The 20,650-nt window shown below is 42.7% G+C and overlaps 1 protein-coding gene across 2 annotated transcripts; it reads right to left on the bottom strand.

The window, feature by feature from the left end:
- Positions 1 to 149: 149 nt before the first annotated feature.
- On the bottom strand, positions 150 to 18,565 carry LOC110973163 (uncharacterized). Of its 2 annotated transcripts, none has more exons than XM_022223754.2 (23): positions 18,432 to 18,565; positions 17,989 to 18,269; positions 16,901 to 17,068; positions 14,944 to 15,080; positions 14,044 to 14,545; positions 13,118 to 13,322; positions 12,658 to 12,784; positions 11,918 to 12,058; positions 10,877 to 11,245; positions 10,349 to 10,570; positions 9,930 to 10,182; positions 9,276 to 9,446; positions 8,506 to 8,819; positions 7,983 to 8,172; positions 7,427 to 7,686; positions 6,411 to 7,240; positions 5,901 to 6,081; positions 4,979 to 5,461; positions 4,380 to 4,539; positions 3,506 to 4,239; positions 2,352 to 3,294; positions 1,924 to 2,133; positions 150 to 1,535 (listed from the first exon to the last, which is right to left on the bottom strand). In XM_022223754.2, exons 2-23 carry the CDS (start codon positions 18,248 to 18,250, stop codon positions 1,444 to 1,446), a joined length of 6,954 nt encoding a protein of 2,317 aa, XP_022079446.2. In that variant the 5' UTR covers positions 18,251 to 18,269; positions 18,432 to 18,565; the 3' UTR covers positions 150 to 1,443. The 2 variants fall into 2 exon arrangements, with proteins under 2 accessions (XP_022079446.2, XP_022079455.2); XM_022223763.2 differs by having other exon boundaries at positions 17,989 to 18,265; positions 18,432 to 18,538.
- Between the last annotated feature and the right edge of the window lie 2,085 nt (positions 18,566 to 20,650).

Here is a 20,650-nt window from a genome sequence, read left to right as displayed (position 1 = left end):
TAACAATGGGGTAAACATTAATTGTTTTTGAAATGTTTACGTAGTTATTGTTATTTTGAAATACTTCACGGGGACTGAACTTTTTTTCAATTTCTGTTAACCTTTAAGCTCTCGGACAAACATTGAGTAAACAATTATATGAACATACGTCAGTGTAAGGGCAAAACCTGTAATTAAAATTAACATCTCCTCAACGCAAGTACATCTTGAAATAGACGTATTTTTGTTCCCTAACGATCTGTTCAAACTGTCTGGCGTTTGACCAGTCAGTGCAAAAACAAACGACCACAGACGCATTGACAAAGTATTATCTCACAAACCTAACAACAAATGCTGCAAATACTATAAGAAAATCCTCTCTTTAAGGCAACAAGTAATCATATTTAAGGCAGGGTTTAGGTTAGGATAAACTTTCACTGCCCGTACAGAAGAGCATCCAATGCTTGCCTTTTATTTAGTACATGTCGTATCCAAACGTTATACATTTATGAGTGAAAGCGTGTGGTAGATTCAGGATAAAATAACGTTCGTATCAAGACAGCAAACGTGCTAACGTTATGTTATTGGCTACTTGATCGTATAAGGACTTAGATAAGCTGATAAACCCTACAAGCATAATTATTCTAGAGAGTAATAGTTTGAAAAAAAAGTTCATTTACCCGACTTAAAAGTAAGCACTAAATGAACTATGACGGCAGCTTGTGATATTTCGGTTTTTTAAATCACAAAGTTTACTGCATACATATTACAAAATTATTGAGGTGATTCATAGCAACTAGTGACTAATATCTGTGTTTAAAAAGCTTCTACATAGGCCCTCTTTTGCTCTGTTATCTTAATTTTTGACCGTACATTTCTTCAGGATAATGGTCTTGCTGGGAAATGGACTTTAAATAAGCCACTTTAATTAGGTAACAAGTTAAAAGGAACTGTAGGCAAATATCTTAACTTAGAGATATCCAAAATAATCATCTTGTTCTCACGAATTTAACGGGCTATACCTTCCCAAGAACTTCTGCTTAAAATATCCAATCAACAAATTTTCTAAAACCTTACATACCCCACATTTTGGAATTATTTAAATATGTGTATATTAATATGCTTTGAGATATTTGCAATTATATGTGCACATGGCAAAAGTGAAAAAGTTCATCATAATGATCGTTTACTGACAGGGATTTTTGAACAGTAAAGACGAATTCAGTAGTTGTTGCGCAAGGGATTTCAAGGGCCTACTGCTGATACGTTCCCACTTTTTATTTTAGGGCATACCTTGTCTTTTCCCTGTTTTTTGATCTCCTGCTCTCAACGTTTCTTTAATCACTTCAAAGACAGATGAGAAAACCACGGCCCACTCGAATACGGTTCGTTTGCGTTCCAAATATTTCGAATACGTGTATTGAACTCTGCTAGTTTCAATCCTTGTTAATGATCCAAAAAATCTCATTTTTTGTCGGTCAGCGCGGCCTCAATGAGCTCTATTTGGCTACCCCGCAAGCTGACATCGTCGTTCATGTCTTCTGCAGCTGGATATTCTGTAAACGCACCGAGAAAAAATTAATAAAAGTTGTATGTGATTGGTAAGTTTATACATATATCTATGCACTGACTGACATCTGCTTCCACCAAAGACAGGTTCATATAAAATCAAATCAGAAAAATGCCCAGCGAAAAATAATGAATTTTTTTTCATTTTTGCTTGTTAACTGATTTGTACCGTGAAAATTCATTCAGTTTTACTAGGTACTAGTCAAAACTGCATGTCATGTTTTTTGTATGAAGTTTCCGTATAAAATAAAAAGCGCCCCAAAATTAATTATAGACAGCTGCCTTTTTTCTTCCATACAGTCAGGTTTCCGTATTTTGTATAAATGATTCTTTATAATATGCTTTTTCGTGTCATTAACGTCGGGCAAAACTCACCCGGAATGGATCCCCTCGATTCAGCAAGCTGGACGCGCGATGAATCGTCGAAGGAGCCGCGCTTGAAGAGAACTCTCCTGGCACGCGGCAGGGACTGCAGAAGTAACAGTGTGGCCTTGATGGTTGCAATGACCGCCACTCCTACTGAGCGATCGTTCGGAGCAATCAGCGATTCAACCACTATCCACGCGATCATCAAAATCAAACTGCCTAAAGTAGCAGGAAGTCAAACGGAAAAGAGTGCAAGTAAGTGTCTATCGTCCGGGGTTTAACCAAAACCCTGTTTGACAACATTCTTTCTTACAGGAACTGATTCTCACTTAATTCTAAGTTCTCTCTCAGGCAGTGATGAGGTTGCTGGGTTGTGGCGGTTGTTACAACATACCTCGCCCAAATAGGTGTATTTAAGTAACACAGATTCAACTTACCTGCATTCATAAGCTGCAGTGTTATCAACTCGACCAAGGAAACCATGTTCTTCTTTCTCCAGGTTAGAAGAATAGGGAAGAATGCCATGACAATTAGCGCATGCACATACGAAAGGGATGCCGAGATGGATGCACCGTTCGCACACACAGCCGTGACGGAGCCGTTTCCGTTGAAGCCGTTTGGCGCGTCACTCGCCATCAACTCAGGGGGCTGTAAAATTAGCCATTCTGCCACTATCACGACCTCCAGCGCCATCAAGATGAAAAACGCCGCCGCCTGCCCCGAAACGTTCATTAAAGACATTGACATCTTGCCGGAGATCACGTGTACTTGCATGGAGAGCCAACACAACCGCACTGCCATGAGAAATATGGCAATCTGGCAGAACGCAAAAGCGATTCCCGGCCACACTCGCCTGATGCCACAGGTGACAACGCTGGGCGGTGCAGCGTAGATGGGAACCAACAAGTACGCGAGGACAATGCCCACCAAGAGCATGACGCAAAGGAATGGGGACATCGCTTCGGTCACCGGGCGTTTCCAGCGACAAACATTCATGAAAATCAATGCCAGTGACAGTATGATCCCTATGACAGCGATGATCTGGAGGATTATGAACCAGCTCGATGTCAGGTTGGACACGCCCACGAGTGGTTGCGTAGTGCCAGACTGTGATTTGGTGGTATGTATTGTCTCCGGGCTTTCAGTTGCCGTGGTGGCTTTGGCTGTCGTAGCACTCTTAGTCGTCATAGTAATTTTGTTGGTGGCAACTGTCGTGCCTCTAGCCGTGCTGGAGACAGGGGTAGTGGTCGGCGAGGAGGGTTGGGGAGATGATCCAGGGCATTGGGATGACACAGGAGTTGTGACAGGTTGGCCTTGTGGATTTAACAAGTCTACACGGCCATTCTCTATGGAGATATTTCCTGACATCCAGCTCCCGACCTATAAATAACATTAAAAATACTCTTTAACATACCTGTAAACGTACAGAAATGTAAAGGAAGGCATTCAACATAATTTACATTCCAGGCCCATTTCAAGATTTAAAAGTGTATTTTTTTTAAATTTAACTTATCTTCAGGTCATGTGCCGAAAAGTACATCAACTAGTGCACTGCCATCACAGAGCACGTGAAAAATGAATGCGTATTTACCATGCCAAATTGATTAGAGTTATTAATCTGCTTGTAGTTCCATATGATGAATCGTTCCACTGATGCACCATTCTCGAAGTTAACTTTACTTCCATCTTCACCCGTAAATGAAGATTCCTTAATTCCTTGCTGTAGTTCCTCTGCACTCAAGCCGACAAAAGCAGCACACAAGCCCGGGGTGCTTCCACAGCGCCTATCCCTGAGGTCATCCAAGCCGTAAGCTATGGCATAGACAGCATTGATGACGTTGGCTGACAGGGCATAGCTTCCACGAGTAACTTGCAGGGAGGCGTTTTCGAATCGACTGCATTCTTCCGAGAAGTGACCAGCAGGATTCACACTGCAGTTGTACTTGTAACCAATGAATTCTTGGAACCAGGGGTTGCGTTGATTCGAGAGAGCCGTCAGTGAGGAGAAATACTCCTCGAACCCAGGAACGCGTTTGGGTGGACTGGTGATTGAAAGAGCACCCAGATACGAACTGCCAGATAATTCGTTTTCCTCGAGCCCGCTAAATGCGATCACCCATTGGAGATGGCGTGCCCTGTTTTGTCTTTCTACCGCCTCCATAAGTTGTAAGGTGTCTTCCTTATCTGTGAACAGGACGACGACATTCAGTTCTGTTGTTTCATAAATGCTTTGTAGAAGAGCTGGTATATCAGTTTGTCCAATGGCTGCCTGTGTCCCAATACAAAGTCCACGACGATCAGCTTCACGGATGAAGGTATCTCTTTCTGTGAGACAACGATAAAGTGTATTTAATCAATGTTAGAAGAAATGTGCACATTTCTGAAATTCTTAAACACACACCCCCCAAATAAAACCTCTGCCGACATTGTCATGAGACAAAACCTTTGAGGTATGTTTTACTTACGTTGCACCCGATACTCTGTCGAGGATGATATCAGAGATGCATACTGCCACTGGAAATACTCTAGCAACTGCATGACAGCCGAAACCTGATTATCGACGGTGGGTCCTACTTGCAAAAGATTACTGAAGTTCTCATCCGTTGTTCCTGCCCCATAGCTCACCTTTGTTTTAAGAAATCCAACGATGTATAGTTATGAAAGGGGAGTGTTATTCATCAATAACAATTGAGAAGAAAGTACTCAGTGCATGTGCTTTAGATGTCTGATGATTCAGTTGATCGGACCAAACATTTCTGTAATGCATAACTCTATGACTGAGCATTAAAGAAAACGACCTGAAGGGACCGATTTACTGTTCAAACATCTAATTAAAAAAAAGTTGGTCTCTTTCATTTGTTTATTTTGTTCAATCGATTTGAATCAAGTGGTATATTACTTATCAACTATACTTTTTTACCAAAAGCTCTAAAGATTTTTGCAGAGAAATAACATACTAATTGGTAAAACACTAACATTATGACGGACGGACTTTCTGGGAAAATGTACTTGACTAAAGTAACACTCTAAAGGTATGCTTGATTAAATCAGATCTGTGGCTGACCTGTGCATACTTGTACTGCTTGGTAAGCGATGCTGTGGTCAAGGTGACTTGATCGCTTTCACCCCCAACTACGCCACCTATCAACGACCAGACATTGTGGATGTTATCCTCTTGAAGTGAACGAGATCCGCTGAACACGGACGACAAGTCACGCACTCCACGAGACCCTCGAGAGCACGTGTCGAACGCAGTAGCTCCCACCGCCACGCCGTTCAGGATCATGGGATCGGCATTGATCCGATCAATAGCATACAACATGGCCTCCAGGTTCACCATGCCGGCATCCCTGAGCTCGCCGCATTCAGCGAGATGGTCCCCTGACGCATGCAGGTCGAACAGGCCCAGGATTTGTATTGGTGCAGGAACCCGCACGTAGGGGTTTTCTTCAACTCTGTTACACTCTGCACAGCGTCCGAGGCACTTGGTTGGACCAACAGATGGCGCTGAATTTAAAGTCAACCTTTCTGGTGTCCAGTTTCCAACCTAAGAATCAAAATACCGTCCATAGCAATCTAAGCAAATTATTCCCAAGATGTTTCATGCAATAACGTGAGATCAAAGGAGTCATCGATGCTTCACAGAAGGAGAAATACAAAGCCTTAGGCTAACATAACACATTCTTCAGAGACGCATCTTGGTATTGCTTCTAAAATATTGAACCATGACAATGTGGCTTCATAGTTTGCGACTGACACTCAGAGGCAACATAGGCAAGAGATGTCCATTCGAGTATCTCTAAAATCAAATGCCCGATTGTTGTCTCAACTTGTTCGTGAAATATGTTGGACTCTGAGATCAACCTTCTTAACGTTGTGTCAGGTATCGGGTGATTTTTTTCAATATAGTTGCTCTTATTCGAGCCTACATTAATTTGTGACAGACACTGGTTGAAAACGGTTACCGGTAATCATGCAGAAAATACCTTCATGTAGGAGTTCCCGACTCCAGTGTCATTCGCTTCAATGTGCAGTACGTCAAAGAAAGGTGCACCGTTGCCGTTTTCGTCCAATTTGAAAACCGATCCGTCAAGCCTTGTTATAGTTGCTTCTCTTACGTAACGATGTAAAATGTCTGGATGAGAAGCAAGGTCATCACAAATATATCTGGAAGGAAAAAGGGTGATTTTTTACGTCTTTGATGATACATAAAAGAAATTCACAAAAAGATTAATTCAACGAGAAATTGATCGCAAATGTCTTTCACACACGATAGATAGTAAGACACGTAAAGAGCAAGCTTAACCAAATAATAATAAAGGAATGTTATGATAAGGTCAAAGTGCGTGGAAATCGAATCAAAAGTCTGAAGTCTAAAAATTCCATTCTTTCAACCAAAGACGAGACAAAAGCAGCGAGAAGGGTGATGGAGTGATATTAACTGTTGACTTTTTTAAAGAAAGTGACAAAGGAATGCATAAAGATTGGTCCCTTACCTCGTTATTTCGGGACATATTTCTTGCATAGCGTTATGCAGACCAGTTGCAAAAAGTTGCACAGCATCTATGATGTACGCAACTTCCGTTTCCTGCATATAGACAGATTCCAAATTTAGCTGCCAAGGACAAGACACATTGTACCTAGTGGAACCAAAGGTGTTGCACTGGAATGTGTCCTCCCAGTACGTTATCCACCACGGATTGCGGCGGTTCGCGTACACCTGCAGCCGTATGATGTAGTCCTTGAAGGCTTGTATCATCGGAGCTTTTTGGAACCTCAACGTAAGTGCTCCACGGGAGGTTACCTGCGCATGCTCTATGACGTAATCACGGTCACCCCATGCGTCCGTTCCAATCCACTGGAGGTCTGTCACACTAATTCGCTCGGCTGCCTCTAGAACACGTCTGGTGTCTATATCTGACGTCAGTAAAAGCACTGTTTGGGCATAGGGATTGGTTTGAAGCTGGCGGACAATCATCTCATAGTCTCTGCTGGTGTACGTTGGTAGTAACCGAAGACTCATCGCCACGCAAACCGAGGTCCTCGCCAAGTTCTGTTGGACTCCCTTCCAGAGGTCGGTACCGTACAAATTGTCTGAATACACCACCGACACATACTGCCAGTTCGCGGCTTGAAGCAAGTCCACGATGGCCCGGGCCTGCATGTTGTCAGACGGCACCGTCCGGAGGAAGTAGGGAAACTTGCCGGAATTATCCAGTTCAGACGTTGTTGCGGAGTAGCTGACTTGATTTATACCAAGTGGCGTTAAGGCTTCTGCAACTGTGACTGTCGTGTCGCTGGTCTGACCCCCTATGATTCCAACAACCTGCGGATGGTAATATGTATCGAAGGGGGTTAAAGCATATTGTAAAATTTGTTTTTGTTTATGAGTCTCTGTGGCTTTGTTGATTTTTGGTAATGTGAAATAGTTTTATAGTTTATTTTATGACGTACTTACACGATATTTTCTCGTCTTCAAATACATTTAAACACACATTTAAAATTTTCTTACCGAAGCACGTGTCTGAAGATATCCGGATCGGTAATCCACAGCCCCACTCACGAAATTAAGCACCTCCCTTCGAGCCCTATCTGCACTGCCGCAGCTGTCAAAACCGATGGCACCCAATTTCAGTTCCGGCAGAATAGCAGAGTTCAGGTTAACTTGCTCGACGGCAAACAGGAATGCCTCCAGCAACTGGACATTGTAAGGAATGAGCTGGTCTTTGCACTGTAGGTTATCACTTGTTGGTTCGTGGAGCTCAAACAGTCCTGGGAAGGAATAACAAAAGCGATGGGAGACCTCCTCTAGACGCTTCAGGTGGCACCAAACACATGCTGGTCCTTTCTACCAGTTCTGAGCATGCGTGAATAGTTCTGAGCACGCGCAATACTATGAAAAAGGACCAGTTTGTCTGCTGCCACCAGCGTTTCAAAGTCACTCATTCCGAAGATGTGTATGTGTTGGCACTTAAATTTACATTTACAAGCCAAAACATGGCTTGCCAGTGTGGCGTGAGATAACCTTCAGAATATTTATAAATACAAGTATTTGGAAACGTCATTACCTCCGATCCATACATCTCCCCCAGAAACCTCGGCTGTTTGCACCCTCTCGTTCGTTTTACAGTCATCACATCGACCTTCACAAACAGACTTTGCATCAGCAACTTCAACAAAGGTGTCGTTGACCTTGGTGTACAAAGTGATGTCAGTTCCATCCACCGCTCGGAAGTTATAGTTCTGGTAAACACCAACCTGTACAGAGATGCCGTTACAAAATTCCAATTAAAAGACTGGTTTCCAGAGGCATCCAAAATAAACACCTTTAAATCGTCATGTGCATGTGTATGTTACCACGAGGAACTACCTGCATGCATATTTTGTATTTTCTGTGATACGTGAAAATGAGCAAAGTTGGGGTGCAACAACCAATGACATAGGCTTATTTACGCATTATCGCACTCGTCGGCTACTAGATTAGCAGACAAAAGACATTATTCATAGTTCAAAGCAATTTTTCATGAAATAATTATTTAATTGTTCGCGGGCAAGTATAGCAGAACTTAGGTGAGTATAGCCGATATTTACCTTCACATCTATTAAGGTTCCATCGGGCATCGTCTGCACGTTGTATATTTCATAGTCAGGTGCAACATCGCCATATATGTTCATTGCAACGATGTAACCATCATTTACACTTGTAAATCGGTTGGTAAATGGTACAGTCAAGAGTTGAAAGAGTTCTTCCCCTGTGGCTGTGATCATTGCAGGACAGACATGAAGCTCCCCTGGACAGTAACGAGCGTGAAGGTCTGATATGGCACGAGCCATGGCGTACACAGCATCCACTGTCTGCGCAATGCGCATGTCCTCACCATCGTCAGGTGTTAGAGATTCAAACCCTGTCAAGAAATACACCATACCAGCTATTGTACCTTGAATACCATGATTTCACTAATCTTGGACAGTCAGCTAACTTAGTTAAGTTGACACGCGAATCTGCTCAAGTCTTTCTTCTATCATTCATGTTCGTTGCGTTCAGTTTAATTTGTAAACATTCAAATTTGTACAATGTATTCGAATTATAGATGTCGTGCTTTTGAATCAAGTAGTGCCCAATCGTTATTCAGTTTGACGCATCTCAACTTATTGAGGTTTCCTTTCCGTTAATGTGCCAATCAGTTTGACCACTTGATACAGTCAAAATTATTAATTCCATAAAGTTTTAAATGCGCGAATAATGCGGTGCTGCAAAACGCGCTCAACTGCGCAAGTTGGCTCACACGCTTCGTTGCCACGTCAATGGGCTTTGTGAGCATTAATTAGCAGGCGAGTCCGACCTTAGTTTCCATACTTACCTGAACAATCTTCGGCGTAAGCAGACTGCGTTCCTGGGTAGTTACACTGGAACCTATCGGCCCAATATTCAGCGAACCATGGGTTGCGTAGGTTTGTTCCCGGCTTCAGTCTTGAAAAATATTCCTTGAATTCTGGATAACTTCGTTTGCCCTCTGATAAGAATGTTATCCCTTATAGCAGAAATGCGAAAGAAAAAAGTCTAATCAGTGTTCGTTTATTCACGTGAGGAGATGGATGTTATGTACTGAGCCAACGTTTAGAACGGAGCTTCAACTTAGACGTAATAGTGGTAACTAGCAAATTTCATCTAGCTCATCAGAGGTATAATGTATATCATCACACGAAAAATTTCGTCAAATCAACAAAATTGCAAAAAAAATGAGTAAAACTGCAAAAGCCCTTAAAAATTTTTTTTGATTATTTCCCAACTATTCAAAAATTTGATTTCTTAATTTCATTCCAAATTGTTCGTCTAATACGTGGTAGTCCCTAATTTTCTATATTCCGTCTCAACGATCCTTATCGATTATAACATATTGCAATTGAAATTAAATTACTGTGATAGCTATGATTATATCTAATTTGTGTATCCAATACTTGGATTTTAATTTTTATCGATCCGTGTAAATGGAATTTAATTGCATTAGAATTACCTGGTGCAATTGCAGCGAAATCTGACTGCAGACTCAAGTCAGTCGACCATTCGCTGGCTAAAATCAAGTAAAACTGGTCGAAAAGATTACGCCTTTGAAATTCCCCGAGGATGACACGCATATCAGCGTTGGTAGCAGTAATGACGACAACTTTGGCTGAAGAGCGAGTCAGCAAATTTTGGAAAACCTCGTCCATTTGATCCCTGTTGTCAGCTGGTGGAATGATTTGAGAAGTTGTCAAACAGACGCCAATCTGAAATAAAAGGAAGCACAACACGATGTCAGTCGTGTGCTTTGGTAACTTAGTTCGTCTCCTAAAGCCAGTCAAAGCAATTAAGCTAATTCGCAGAGAGAGAGAGAGAGTGTGTGAGACTGAAAGACATGCTCCAGTTTAAGAGCTCTAGTTTACGAGGACTAACCCTGGTGCCGGTTTGCTGTAAAACAGCTGACAAGAGACGTCCCGAGGCTGTGTTACTGTTGAGCGCCTGCGCATACCTCCAGCCTTTGGCTAACATTGCCTGGAGCAGAGCGTAACCAGCCGTCGAATCGGGGAAAACTGTGCGCGCAAAATTCGTGTACACGGCCGAGTTGCTCAGGGTTTGAGCCGTTGCTGCGTAGGATATCATCGGCGTGTCATAAACCTGTTAAATGAAATGAACCTGTTCTTTATCAATTGTGTATAGAGTGCAAACACTGAGGTGTAAAGGGTTTATAACATATCCTTGATATCCACGTGAATATCCGTTTCTAGATATGGTTTTTGCAGGTCATTACAAATTTTTAGAAACTGGCCCTTAACAGTTACTGGAATTACCCCTAGAACTGTGGGGCCTGACGTCGACCCCTGCTCCGGGCGGACGTCTGGCCCAACGATTCTGGGGGTACTTGTAAAATATGAAGTATTTATGCAAGTTGGAAGAGAAATCATTTAGAAATGAACAACTCACATTGAGAACCCCATTCACTAACTGGCACTCCTCGTCACCATTCGGGCCAATGATACCATACACGTGCTCAAGCAGTCCACCCGGCTTAGGCCTCTGGCCCGAGCCGCTCTGTCCGAACTGACTCTGGCTGACCAACTGAAGGGCCTGGTGACCGGCTCGATCCGGATGTCCACAGGTGTCAAAGCCATCCATGCCCAGCTTGATGCCCGGCAGAATCGTGGTGTCGTTGTTGATCTTGTCCAGTGCGTACATCATGGCTTCCAGTCGCCTGACGCCGGATTTGTCCATAGCCCCGCACGAGGACTGACTGTCGTTCCAGTTGTGGACGGAGAAAAAGCCCCCGAGAATGACATCTCCGGGAATATAAACCTGTTGAGGAAATTAGAATCTATTGTCTATGGTGAACTGTACACGACACACCTCTTCGCCTCTTCCATAGGGGTCGTACAGTTGCGTTGACTATAATGGTGGACAGAAGTGTCGTAAGAACACTATGACTTATTACGTCCGTTATTCATAATTGGATTAAATCAACCACAAAAAATGCTCTGACAAATTGCCAGAAACAGTCCTCATTAAGAAAACTGGACGTGTTTATTCTAATGAACACTTAACAGCTCATATGAAGTTATGCTCCAAGATGGTAGATGAATTAGGGTAAATCACTTTGTAATACATGTACGTTATAACTCAGATGTCAGCAAATACACCTTTAAAACCTACTTTGGGAAGAATTGCCAACGTATTGTATGTGACTTGGTTGAACTGGTACCGCAAATCGTTCATGGACTGCGGGCAAGTAGTGCCTGTTTCTAAGGAAAGGAGAAATCCTACGCATGTGACGTCACTTCAGTTTAAACCACGCCCACTGCATACAAGTTACCTGGAATCAATTAATCGGAGTTAACGAGCAACGTGATGAGTGTTCACCCAATGGCCGTGGGAGCTTGTAATCAGTGGTGCGTGCGCCGCCCGTGTATGACGGGGAAGTTATCACGAACCGGTTAAGAAATGGTATGGTACGGTGTGCTTGGGACTTACCATAGGTCCACTCGTGTCTCCGCAGGTGAGATCCACACACGGGGGGTTGCACTCCGACCGAACTGGGCTCACACCTCCGCTGCTCACCAGCTCAAGTTGGCTGACATTTAAGCTGAGCTCGCCTCTCTCGAAAGAACCAACCTGCAGGCAGACATGGTCAAATTGTAAGGTTTAGTGAACTGGCTGGTCCAATGACAGGCTCATAAACGCTTGAATCTGGCGTTTGTAATTGAAAGAGCTTGCGGCGGCTATTTCAGACCGCTGCAAATAGCTATCTCACAGATTCATACTTGCATTCTAGGTATTTTCCCAACTTTCTGGTCATTAGAATTTGGTGGGAAAGAATACGAACAAGTTCCATCTCAGCATGGTAGCACAATAATGGTTGGCGGTCCTAGATTTCTATTGGGTGCATGGCGCCCGCGCACAAGATCGCACATCCAATGAAAATTGGTTGCAAGCTGTACTGGTGCATTGCACTGAATGCGCACAAACTTATACACTACAGTTTTCCTATGACTTTCGTGCCGCACGAGCGAATTACAATTCCATGGTACGGATTAGCAAAAGAGAGTGGCAAAATTATCCACTTTGTAGCAACAATGGAGCTTTGTAGGTTGGTCATTTTTGTGTAAAATGTTGGCTATGTCTGACACAGTGACCAGTGGATTTGTGAGCTGGTAGATCGATAGGTGAACAGCTTACTTGATCATAATGACCGGCTAATAAGGTTAACTTACTGGTTCCAGTTGGAAGTTTCCTGCACCATTCATTTTGTAGTTGACTATGTCCAGTCTATTGTAGTAAGTGTCTCCAGATTGGTGAAATGCAAAATGCTGGCCGTTATCTTTTGTGAAATTGACATTTCTGCAAGAATTGACAAAAGCTGTGTGAATACATTTGTTTTTTTACCCCTTTCAACCTCGAACGCAGTTTTTTTTTCAAGAGTGAAATTCATTTTCTTTGACAAATTATTTTTGGCATGTGTAGAATCCTGTTCAATTTGTTCAGCTCAGGATGATGTAGGCTATTCGCACATTCTTGGAAACAAGCCATCAAGAGAGACTTGAGAGATGTTGGTAATTTTATGCATATTCTCGACGTACCAGACATTTTGCACCAGGAATGGTTTCAGCTCTAGCGTTGCACCATTATGACGGGGCAATTCGACAAAAACTTCCCTTTTTAAAATCTACTCACTTGATGAGCGACAACCATTGTTGGCTTTGATCAGAATCACACGAGCCCGACTGACCAATCACTGAGCAGCTCACGTTGTAGAAAGTTTGAATGTTCGTTGTAAATGCCAGGACTGCGTCGATAACACTCGGCACGTAGGGATGACGTACGTAACTGTGCTCGTGTAGAATTGTTTGGATGCTTGAGCAGTTCTGACTGTAAGATCCTGTGAAGAAGCGAGCAAGAAACCATTAAATCAAACCAAAAAAGGACAATTATTCCAAAAGGAAGGGAGGACTAGATGTCAGTTCCTTGCTAAAGAAATTTGATTGACACTGTCAACAAAGAAAACGTTAGGTGGTCATTGGTTATGTGTCACCATGTCAAAGTGCTTCGTTATTACTACCGTTAAGGGGTGTATTCTTGTTGATTGTGTTCGGGCGATAAGCTGCCTTCACTTGCCCTGATGAGATTTTCACATGTACAAAGGCTCCCAAGATCCATTTGTGCATTAACTGATTCGTTTTTTTATGCTTTAAAAAAATGAAATATTGTTTTTACCGTATGGGCTTGCTGTCAAACTCTATCTAACGACTCTATTTTAAAGAAATTAGAAAAATGATCCCTAAAATGAACTACTGAAATAATACGGCCGTTTCACAATAGGGCGCCTCCAAGAGTTTGCCACGCGTTGGCCAATCACAACGCTCGAAATTTGTCAACCCTTTTTAAACGCACATTGGGTCGACAACTTTCGCGCATTGTGATTGGCCAACGCGTGGCAACTTCTTGGTGGCGCACTATTGTGAAACGGCCGTATTGGGAGAGTAGTAATGGAATATTTGGAAGCACTTGTTTAAAATCACATATTCCTTTACAAAGTTGTCTCAGCCAGGTCAGAATAGGATAACATGTAGGCAAAAAATATCGTCAAGAATGCTACATACCTGATCCAGGGAGATTGCACCGATATTTCCTTTGCCAGTAATCCCTAAACCATGGATTGCGAACTGGGTCAACTGTGTCCGGGGTTAGATTTCTGAAGTAGGCATCGAATTCGTCCGTTGGTGGTGAGGGTAACCTGAATCCAAGCGCTCCGGGCAGAGCAGAAGCACCCGATACGGGGGCAAGCGTGGCCCTGTGGCCGAGAACGAACTGCAGAGCAGAGGCCGAGTTTTCCGCTCTTAGTACCACAGCGGCCAATTTCTCCGTCCTGGAGGAGAAGACGACGGCCACGCGCGCGTACGCGTTGCTGGTGATGCCGCTGAGGAGTTGATCCATGTCTTCATTGGAAGAATTCGAAGAGAATTGTTGGGGTGATGTTATGCATATTGAATGTCGATTGGCTGCTCGCTGGAATGATCGTAATGCCGCTTGATCCTCCACAGTGTCGAGGGTGATGGTTGTCACGTAGTTCCAGTTCATTCTCTGAAGCAGCAGAACTAGTCCCTGAATAGAAAGAAAAGTCACTCTCAACGCCACTTCATCATAAAAAGTATGACAGGTGGCACAACCAGTAGCCCGTTGATTTCCAACACGAATCCCATCTTTTAACGACTCATTTACTTCCATATCGATGGTCGTGGTTGAAGTTTAAAATAGTATCTATTGGTGGTTTTGGGGGGTTTTTTTTGGTCATCTAGCAACGTCCAAGAACCATTGTGATCTTTTTCCGACGTTTACACACATTTTCATACGATTCGACTTGGCCTAAGCATCAGAACAACCTTTACTGAATAGTTACCGCTAGTTTTCAATTTGCGATGAAGGAAAAGGTTTTAATAGTTTGGTAAGGGCAAATTATAGAACGTGCTTCTGCTCGAGGCGGATTATAGAACAAAACTGACCACTGACTGGAAGTCGTCGTTGGGTATGGTGCGCAAGAAGTAAGGGAACTGGCCGTCTTCGGTCAAGGATGGTTGGGAGGCACCAAAGCTGATCACAGGAACTCTGGCTTCATTCATCAACCAAGAAACAGTTTCGCCTGTAATTACGTGGAAAAAATGTCGCTTGAGGTAAAAACACAGCTTATTTGTGCTAGAGATTGTAAGGAACGGCGACTATAGGCACATCTTTTTTTACAGAGTTGTCAGGGAAATAAAATGGGCAAATTAGTTCCACCTGAACTTGACTTGCTCAGATATGCCAAACATGCATTTAAAAAAAAAGGAATGCAGAGTGCGTAATCACATCGATACTGAAACCTGCAGGAACTTACACGTTTCGATATTGTCAATAAGTGCTCAAATTCTGCAGTGAATTTTCATTGTTTTGTTTAACCTTGTTTGGGCAAAAGATAAAGCGTTTTCACAAAGGCTCTCCGCGTGCACGGACGTCAACCGAAATAGCATGAATCACAGCACAACCTGGTACTACATTGTACAGGCGTAGGGACCTATGTGCATTGCGTAAGAGGTCTATCGCTTACATTTTTTTCTTTCAAGTTCTATAAACAACTTCCAAATTCTCTGACCTTCGGACAAATGCACTTGAAGGCCTGATGACATCACTTCAGGCGAATGCAAACTTGCAAGTAAAACAAATCTGGCGTCAAGAAACGTTTACGAGAAATTCACTCGAGTCGAAATGTGCTCAACATTTGCAAGTTTCCCGCATGAAAATTTGATCTGCCGTCAGAACTTTGTCTTTGCTTTCCCGGAAAGTCTGAACCAGCCGTTATGCATAACACAAGGAACATAAAGTCACATGCTCTCAGCGCCTTGATGTGTAATGTCATTGCTCGGCAATGTGCATTTTAAACCCTTTTACAGACTTGTTTGTGCTAGAGACAACCACAAAACAACGACTGCAGACACACAACTTTTAAGAGTTGTCTGGAGTATGATTGGCAAATTAGGTCCACCTGAACTTGACTTGCGCAGACATGCAAAACTTGCATTAAAAAGATAATGCCGAGTACGTGGTCTCATCCGTACTGAAACCTGCAAGAGCTATTTCCATTTTGTCAACAAGAGCTTTTCATTGTATTATCTGACCTTGCTTGGGAGAATCGTTTCGGCTTTCCGCATGGCCGCCTTAACAAAACTACAGGACTCCTGGCACAAGTTGGCACTGCATCGTACGATGTAGAGACCTATGTGCATTGTGTGGTAGGTCTACACGTTTTAAGTTAAAGTTTGGTTAAACGAAAGTCAAAGTTGATAACGTACATAATTATGTTCCATAGAACTTGGTCTCATGCAAACAGCACGGTTAATAATGGAAATTTACTCTACATTCTTTTGTTCGATGCTTATGGAAACAGTCTGGGAAACATAATTTCCAGTCAGAAGATTTCCACACTTGCAACGGCGAGACAGACGAGCTTATCTCTTTGATATCGTCTGACACCATGACAAAGTGCACTGTTTGTATATGTAGAAGTCTTTTACCAACGGATAGACTTCAAATACATGAAAAAGCAACAGAGCAAATTTGCAAACAGACTTTTCAAAACAGACGCAAGCAGAGAGGTGTGTCCAAGGATTTCATGAAAGCTTACAGCTGAATTTTTCTTAATGTTGCAAGTTGCCAAGAGATTTCCGCACAGCTTACAGCCCGCTTTGATCCAATGAAATAAGAGGAACCAATGCTGACAACCTGCCAACGGCGCTGTAACAATTGCTGATTGGTCAGTTATTGGTTCAATAGAAGGCCTAGTGCTCAGGCAGTGCAAAAATGTCACGATGATAAATGAGATCTACAGCGTTTAAAAGCAGAGCCTTTGTCAGGATATCCACAGCAGAGCTTAACACACACGTTACTGGAACAACAAAGAACAAGCCCTGACCTGACTGCACATACCTTGACCCCCATTTTCCAATCCCGCGACAATGCCAGGCTTGGAGACAGTGGAAGAACATGGATCCGTCAAAGTATCTTGATTCGAGTCATCAAATTGATCTGCAAGGTAAGCCATTGAAGCCTCCACTGCCGCATGACTGGATGAACACGTATCCCACGAATCCAAACCTAGAGAATGGACAAAATGCAAATTGGTCGGTGATGTCCTACGTGGCTACAAGTAAGTAACTAATTACCTTAGGTTCTATCCTGCCTCCAAACGCGACAGAGCCACCGTCTTTCTGCCCCTGACTAAGCTGACATCATCGTTCAGTAAGTTGCAACTACCAGACTTACGAGGTCCATGAACTGAACATGGACATGTACACACATACGAAGGTTGGGCAATCAGTACTATCATCTTTCGAATGTTTGCCTCGTTGTTAAAATCGCTCATCGATTCTGTGCAAAACTGTCGGCATACAAACATATTCTTACGTCAGAGATCATACCGCAAGAGAACAGAAGATGACCGTCAGAATTTTTTTTTATGCACTCGGAAAACAGGTTGAAGGTCCTGTCAGCGCAGAGTTACGGGAATAATGAGGGTACACCTTGACCAACCAGAGAGACCTCTTTGTGGTGAACCTCGCAGAAGTCCTTCTTTTATTCCAACGCACCGATAAAAGTCTCTCAGTGACGATCGCCAATCAAACTCGCTACTCAATAACGCAGTACTAGAAACAATTTCCATATGTTTACTGGACGAAACTTCGCTCCCAAACCAAGTTTAATTCACGCTTGATTAACGATTGATAAAGGATCATAAGTGAAGAAAGTCACCGCTCACTGTTTTATCGTTCAAGCATGATCAAGTTACCTTTAACCTACTCCAGGTAAATGCATAAAACCTTCAAATAAGAGAGGATTAGGCCTACGCAATATATGTGAAATGAATGAAATCCGAACTTTGATTTTAACATGTAATGATATATAGCATGGGAAATTTATGTTCGAATTAGTTCAAAACTTGTCAGAGAAACTTCGTTTCACATTTAATACTTCCAAATGTCTACGTAGGATAAAGGACGCCAAATAGCGGTACATACCAAAGGCTATACCTGGAACCCCTGCTCGTTGCAATATCATGGACGCAGCCTCTATAAGCTGAATATTCTCCAAATTGGGCACATCGTTGTTACATTTCTGTGTGGCGGGATCGTATCCACGGTACGAAAACAGGAAGCCCAGTGTCACATTGCCAGCGAGATGGCCACGCTGTGAAGCATAGCACGATTGAGCGGCACTCGAACCAATGGTGTATCCAACAAGGACTAGAAGATGGAAAACTTGAAGTTTGTACCTTACCATGGTGGGCTTTCTCGTCTACCTAGGTGCAAAATGGAAAATTAGAAAGCTGGTTATGCGATCGTCAGGTGCATGTCTTTAATTAAAGTGTGTGTAGTAACGCCTGCAAACATGTTCATGAATATGAGGTGCGAGGTTACAGGTAATAGGGGAAATACACCAACTAACAGACGAAAATACGAACCTTTAAGAGCAGAGCGGTGTTAATTCACGCACACGCCACGTACGTGTTGTGTGTGACGGTGCCAGAAGCATGTGGAGATTGGTGTACGTACGGTACAAAACTTCTGAATACTATGACCTTGCTGTGAAGACTGGGGTCTTACGTACACTGCGCTTGTCCTTGTTTTTTTTTTCTTTTCTTTTCTTTTCTTTCTTTTTTTTGGGGGGGGTATTGTGGGCTCACTGTATGACAATAAAAACCATTGAAAGAGCTTTTGTTGTGCCACTGGGCTAAGTCAAACGGCAAGTTCAAAATATAAAAGACTGCTTTTCAAATGACTCAGCTATATTTAGCTTAGGTACACCAAAGGTTGCATTCAAGTTGTGGATTGGATTTAGTGCGACGCGGTGGACCAGTTTGTTTACGGGAAAATAAAGTTGCATAAAGTTGTCCCCACTGGACACTATCCTTAAAGAATGCAAGTCATCGTTTCATCTATGAAACATTACTTAAAACGGCTTTATACCTAAAACTGTTTCTTTATTGACACACACAAAACAACCAAACTCAACTTTCTTCTTTTCTATATAAATAGCGATTTCCCCCCCTTTTTTGCTCTTTAGTAAAACTGTCAGCATATATAGATTATTGGGGTTATTTCGAAATTTACATTACTCTGCTGTTGACCCTGTAGGCCTACATCATGATCATTTCAGTTCAGAATAAAGGAACCTATATCTCAGTGTCTTAATTATGCCACTCAACTGGAAGAAACTTGAGAGAGCATTGTCTCATGTCTCAGGAGTACCTCCCCCGCGCCCCCCTCCCCCGGATAAGCTGTCTGAAAACCAGTGTTAAAAAAGTTAACTCCACCCCCTAAGAAACGCCTTGAGGGCGGGGGGGGTAGCCCTGCAATAGTCAAACCATATGGAATGCAGTCATAAATGAACGAGCGCACCTGCATGAAGGCCGTTGTTGTTAGTTACGTCAATGGATAAACACTTAGGCCCTAAAGCCTTGAGCCGGGTGTCTTTTCAGCTGTTTTTTCTCTCATCGATCTCCTTAAGTCACAAGCCAATGCAAATGGTAAAACTTCCGTATTGGCTACTTTCAGCTAGGATATACCTCAATCACACAACGAAAATGCCTGGATAAACCAGATCAGTTTGTATTATATACTGGTAAGAGGCCATTCCAGATTTTCGATGTTTTAGATTTCGATTTTTCATCGAAATTGTTTTGACCCACTCCGTGATCCACCTCCAATTTCGTTTTAAAAAAATCCTGGCTTTGTTCAAGAGGCCAGCGACGGACAAACAGAATATCGGGTTTCACTGAACCGCCGAATATACGTGCACTTAGGCCTCGACATAATTATATGAAATTGAAAACTACCAATGCGTGAAGAACAATCTCATTTTGTGAACTAACTTGCAAAAATATTTCAGTAGTTTTTATCCTTCTGTGTTTTCGGGTGTCGAGATTCAGGATGTATCCTGTTGTCCTGGGGGTCACTCCGGCTCCCGTCCATTCCATATCGTTCCCCCTCCCTGGAGGAAGGAACTGTGCATGCTTCTCGTGTGCTTCCACCACACAAATAAAGGCGATTCACGTGGTAATTCACAAGAGTCAAAATATTGATTTGATTTTCCCTCTCTTTTTTTTAATGAGAAGTGAATTTCGATTTACAAAAATTTACAAAATTTATCCCATAGGATTTTTACAATAAGACAGACCATCATCAGGAGCGATCATAGAAAAATTTCTCTAAATCCCGAATTTGGGACTGAAGTCCAAAATTGCGGGCCTGTTTTGGATCATGGAGGTGTGTTCCTTCCTCCGTGTTTGGATAGAGGCGAGCGGCTACATTCAGAAATGACTGCTTAGTTTTACTGCTATTTTGTGGATATCTTCGGGGAAAGGCGAATGAAATTTTTTTTCGTGGCTAACCCCCATAAAATTGAAACGAAAAGTGATCTTCTGGCCATAATCTTGAACTGAATTTCCAGTGAAAAAAAACGGAGGTCAACCTCTTCACGAGAGTCAACAGGCGGCGCTGTTTCTGGCCGATCGGTGATTTTGCGCTGTTTTCGCTTACAGCGCCTATGGGTGCAGACCACTAATTCAAGTGAGAATTTTTGACCAGCTCATTAGCATTAAAAGTGCCCCCAGTATCTTTGGAAAAAGGAGATTGTTTGGCCACCAAAATGGTGAGATTGTGTAAATCGTTGCCAGGATCA

This window comes from Acanthaster planci, linkage group LG19, assembly GCF_054643075.1.
Source record: "Acanthaster planci isolate LZ-2023a linkage group LG19, COTS_SCS, whole genome shotgun sequence".
In the NCBI taxonomy this organism is placed as follows: domain Eukaryota; kingdom Metazoa; phylum Echinodermata; class Asteroidea; order Valvatida; family Acanthasteridae; genus Acanthaster; species Acanthaster planci.
The sequence above is the reverse complement of the archived record's forward strand: the minus strand, read 5'-3'. Positions and strand labels throughout refer to the sequence as shown.

Bases quoted from the DNA above. Each gene is read 5' to 3' on its own strand.
- LOC110973163 (XM_022223754.2), bottom strand. From the start codon at position 18,250: ATGGTAAGGTACAAACTTCAAGTTTTCCATCTTCTAGTCCTTGTTGGA. The intron at 14,546-14,943 runs GTCAGTTTTGTT...CTTTCTATTCAG, and splicing joins ACGACGACTTCCAGTCAGTG to GGACTAGTTCTGCTGCTTCA. The intron at 11,246-11,917 runs GTAAGTCCCAAG...TTTCCTCAACAG, and splicing joins GAGACACGAGTGGACCTATG to GTTTATATTCCCGGAGATGT.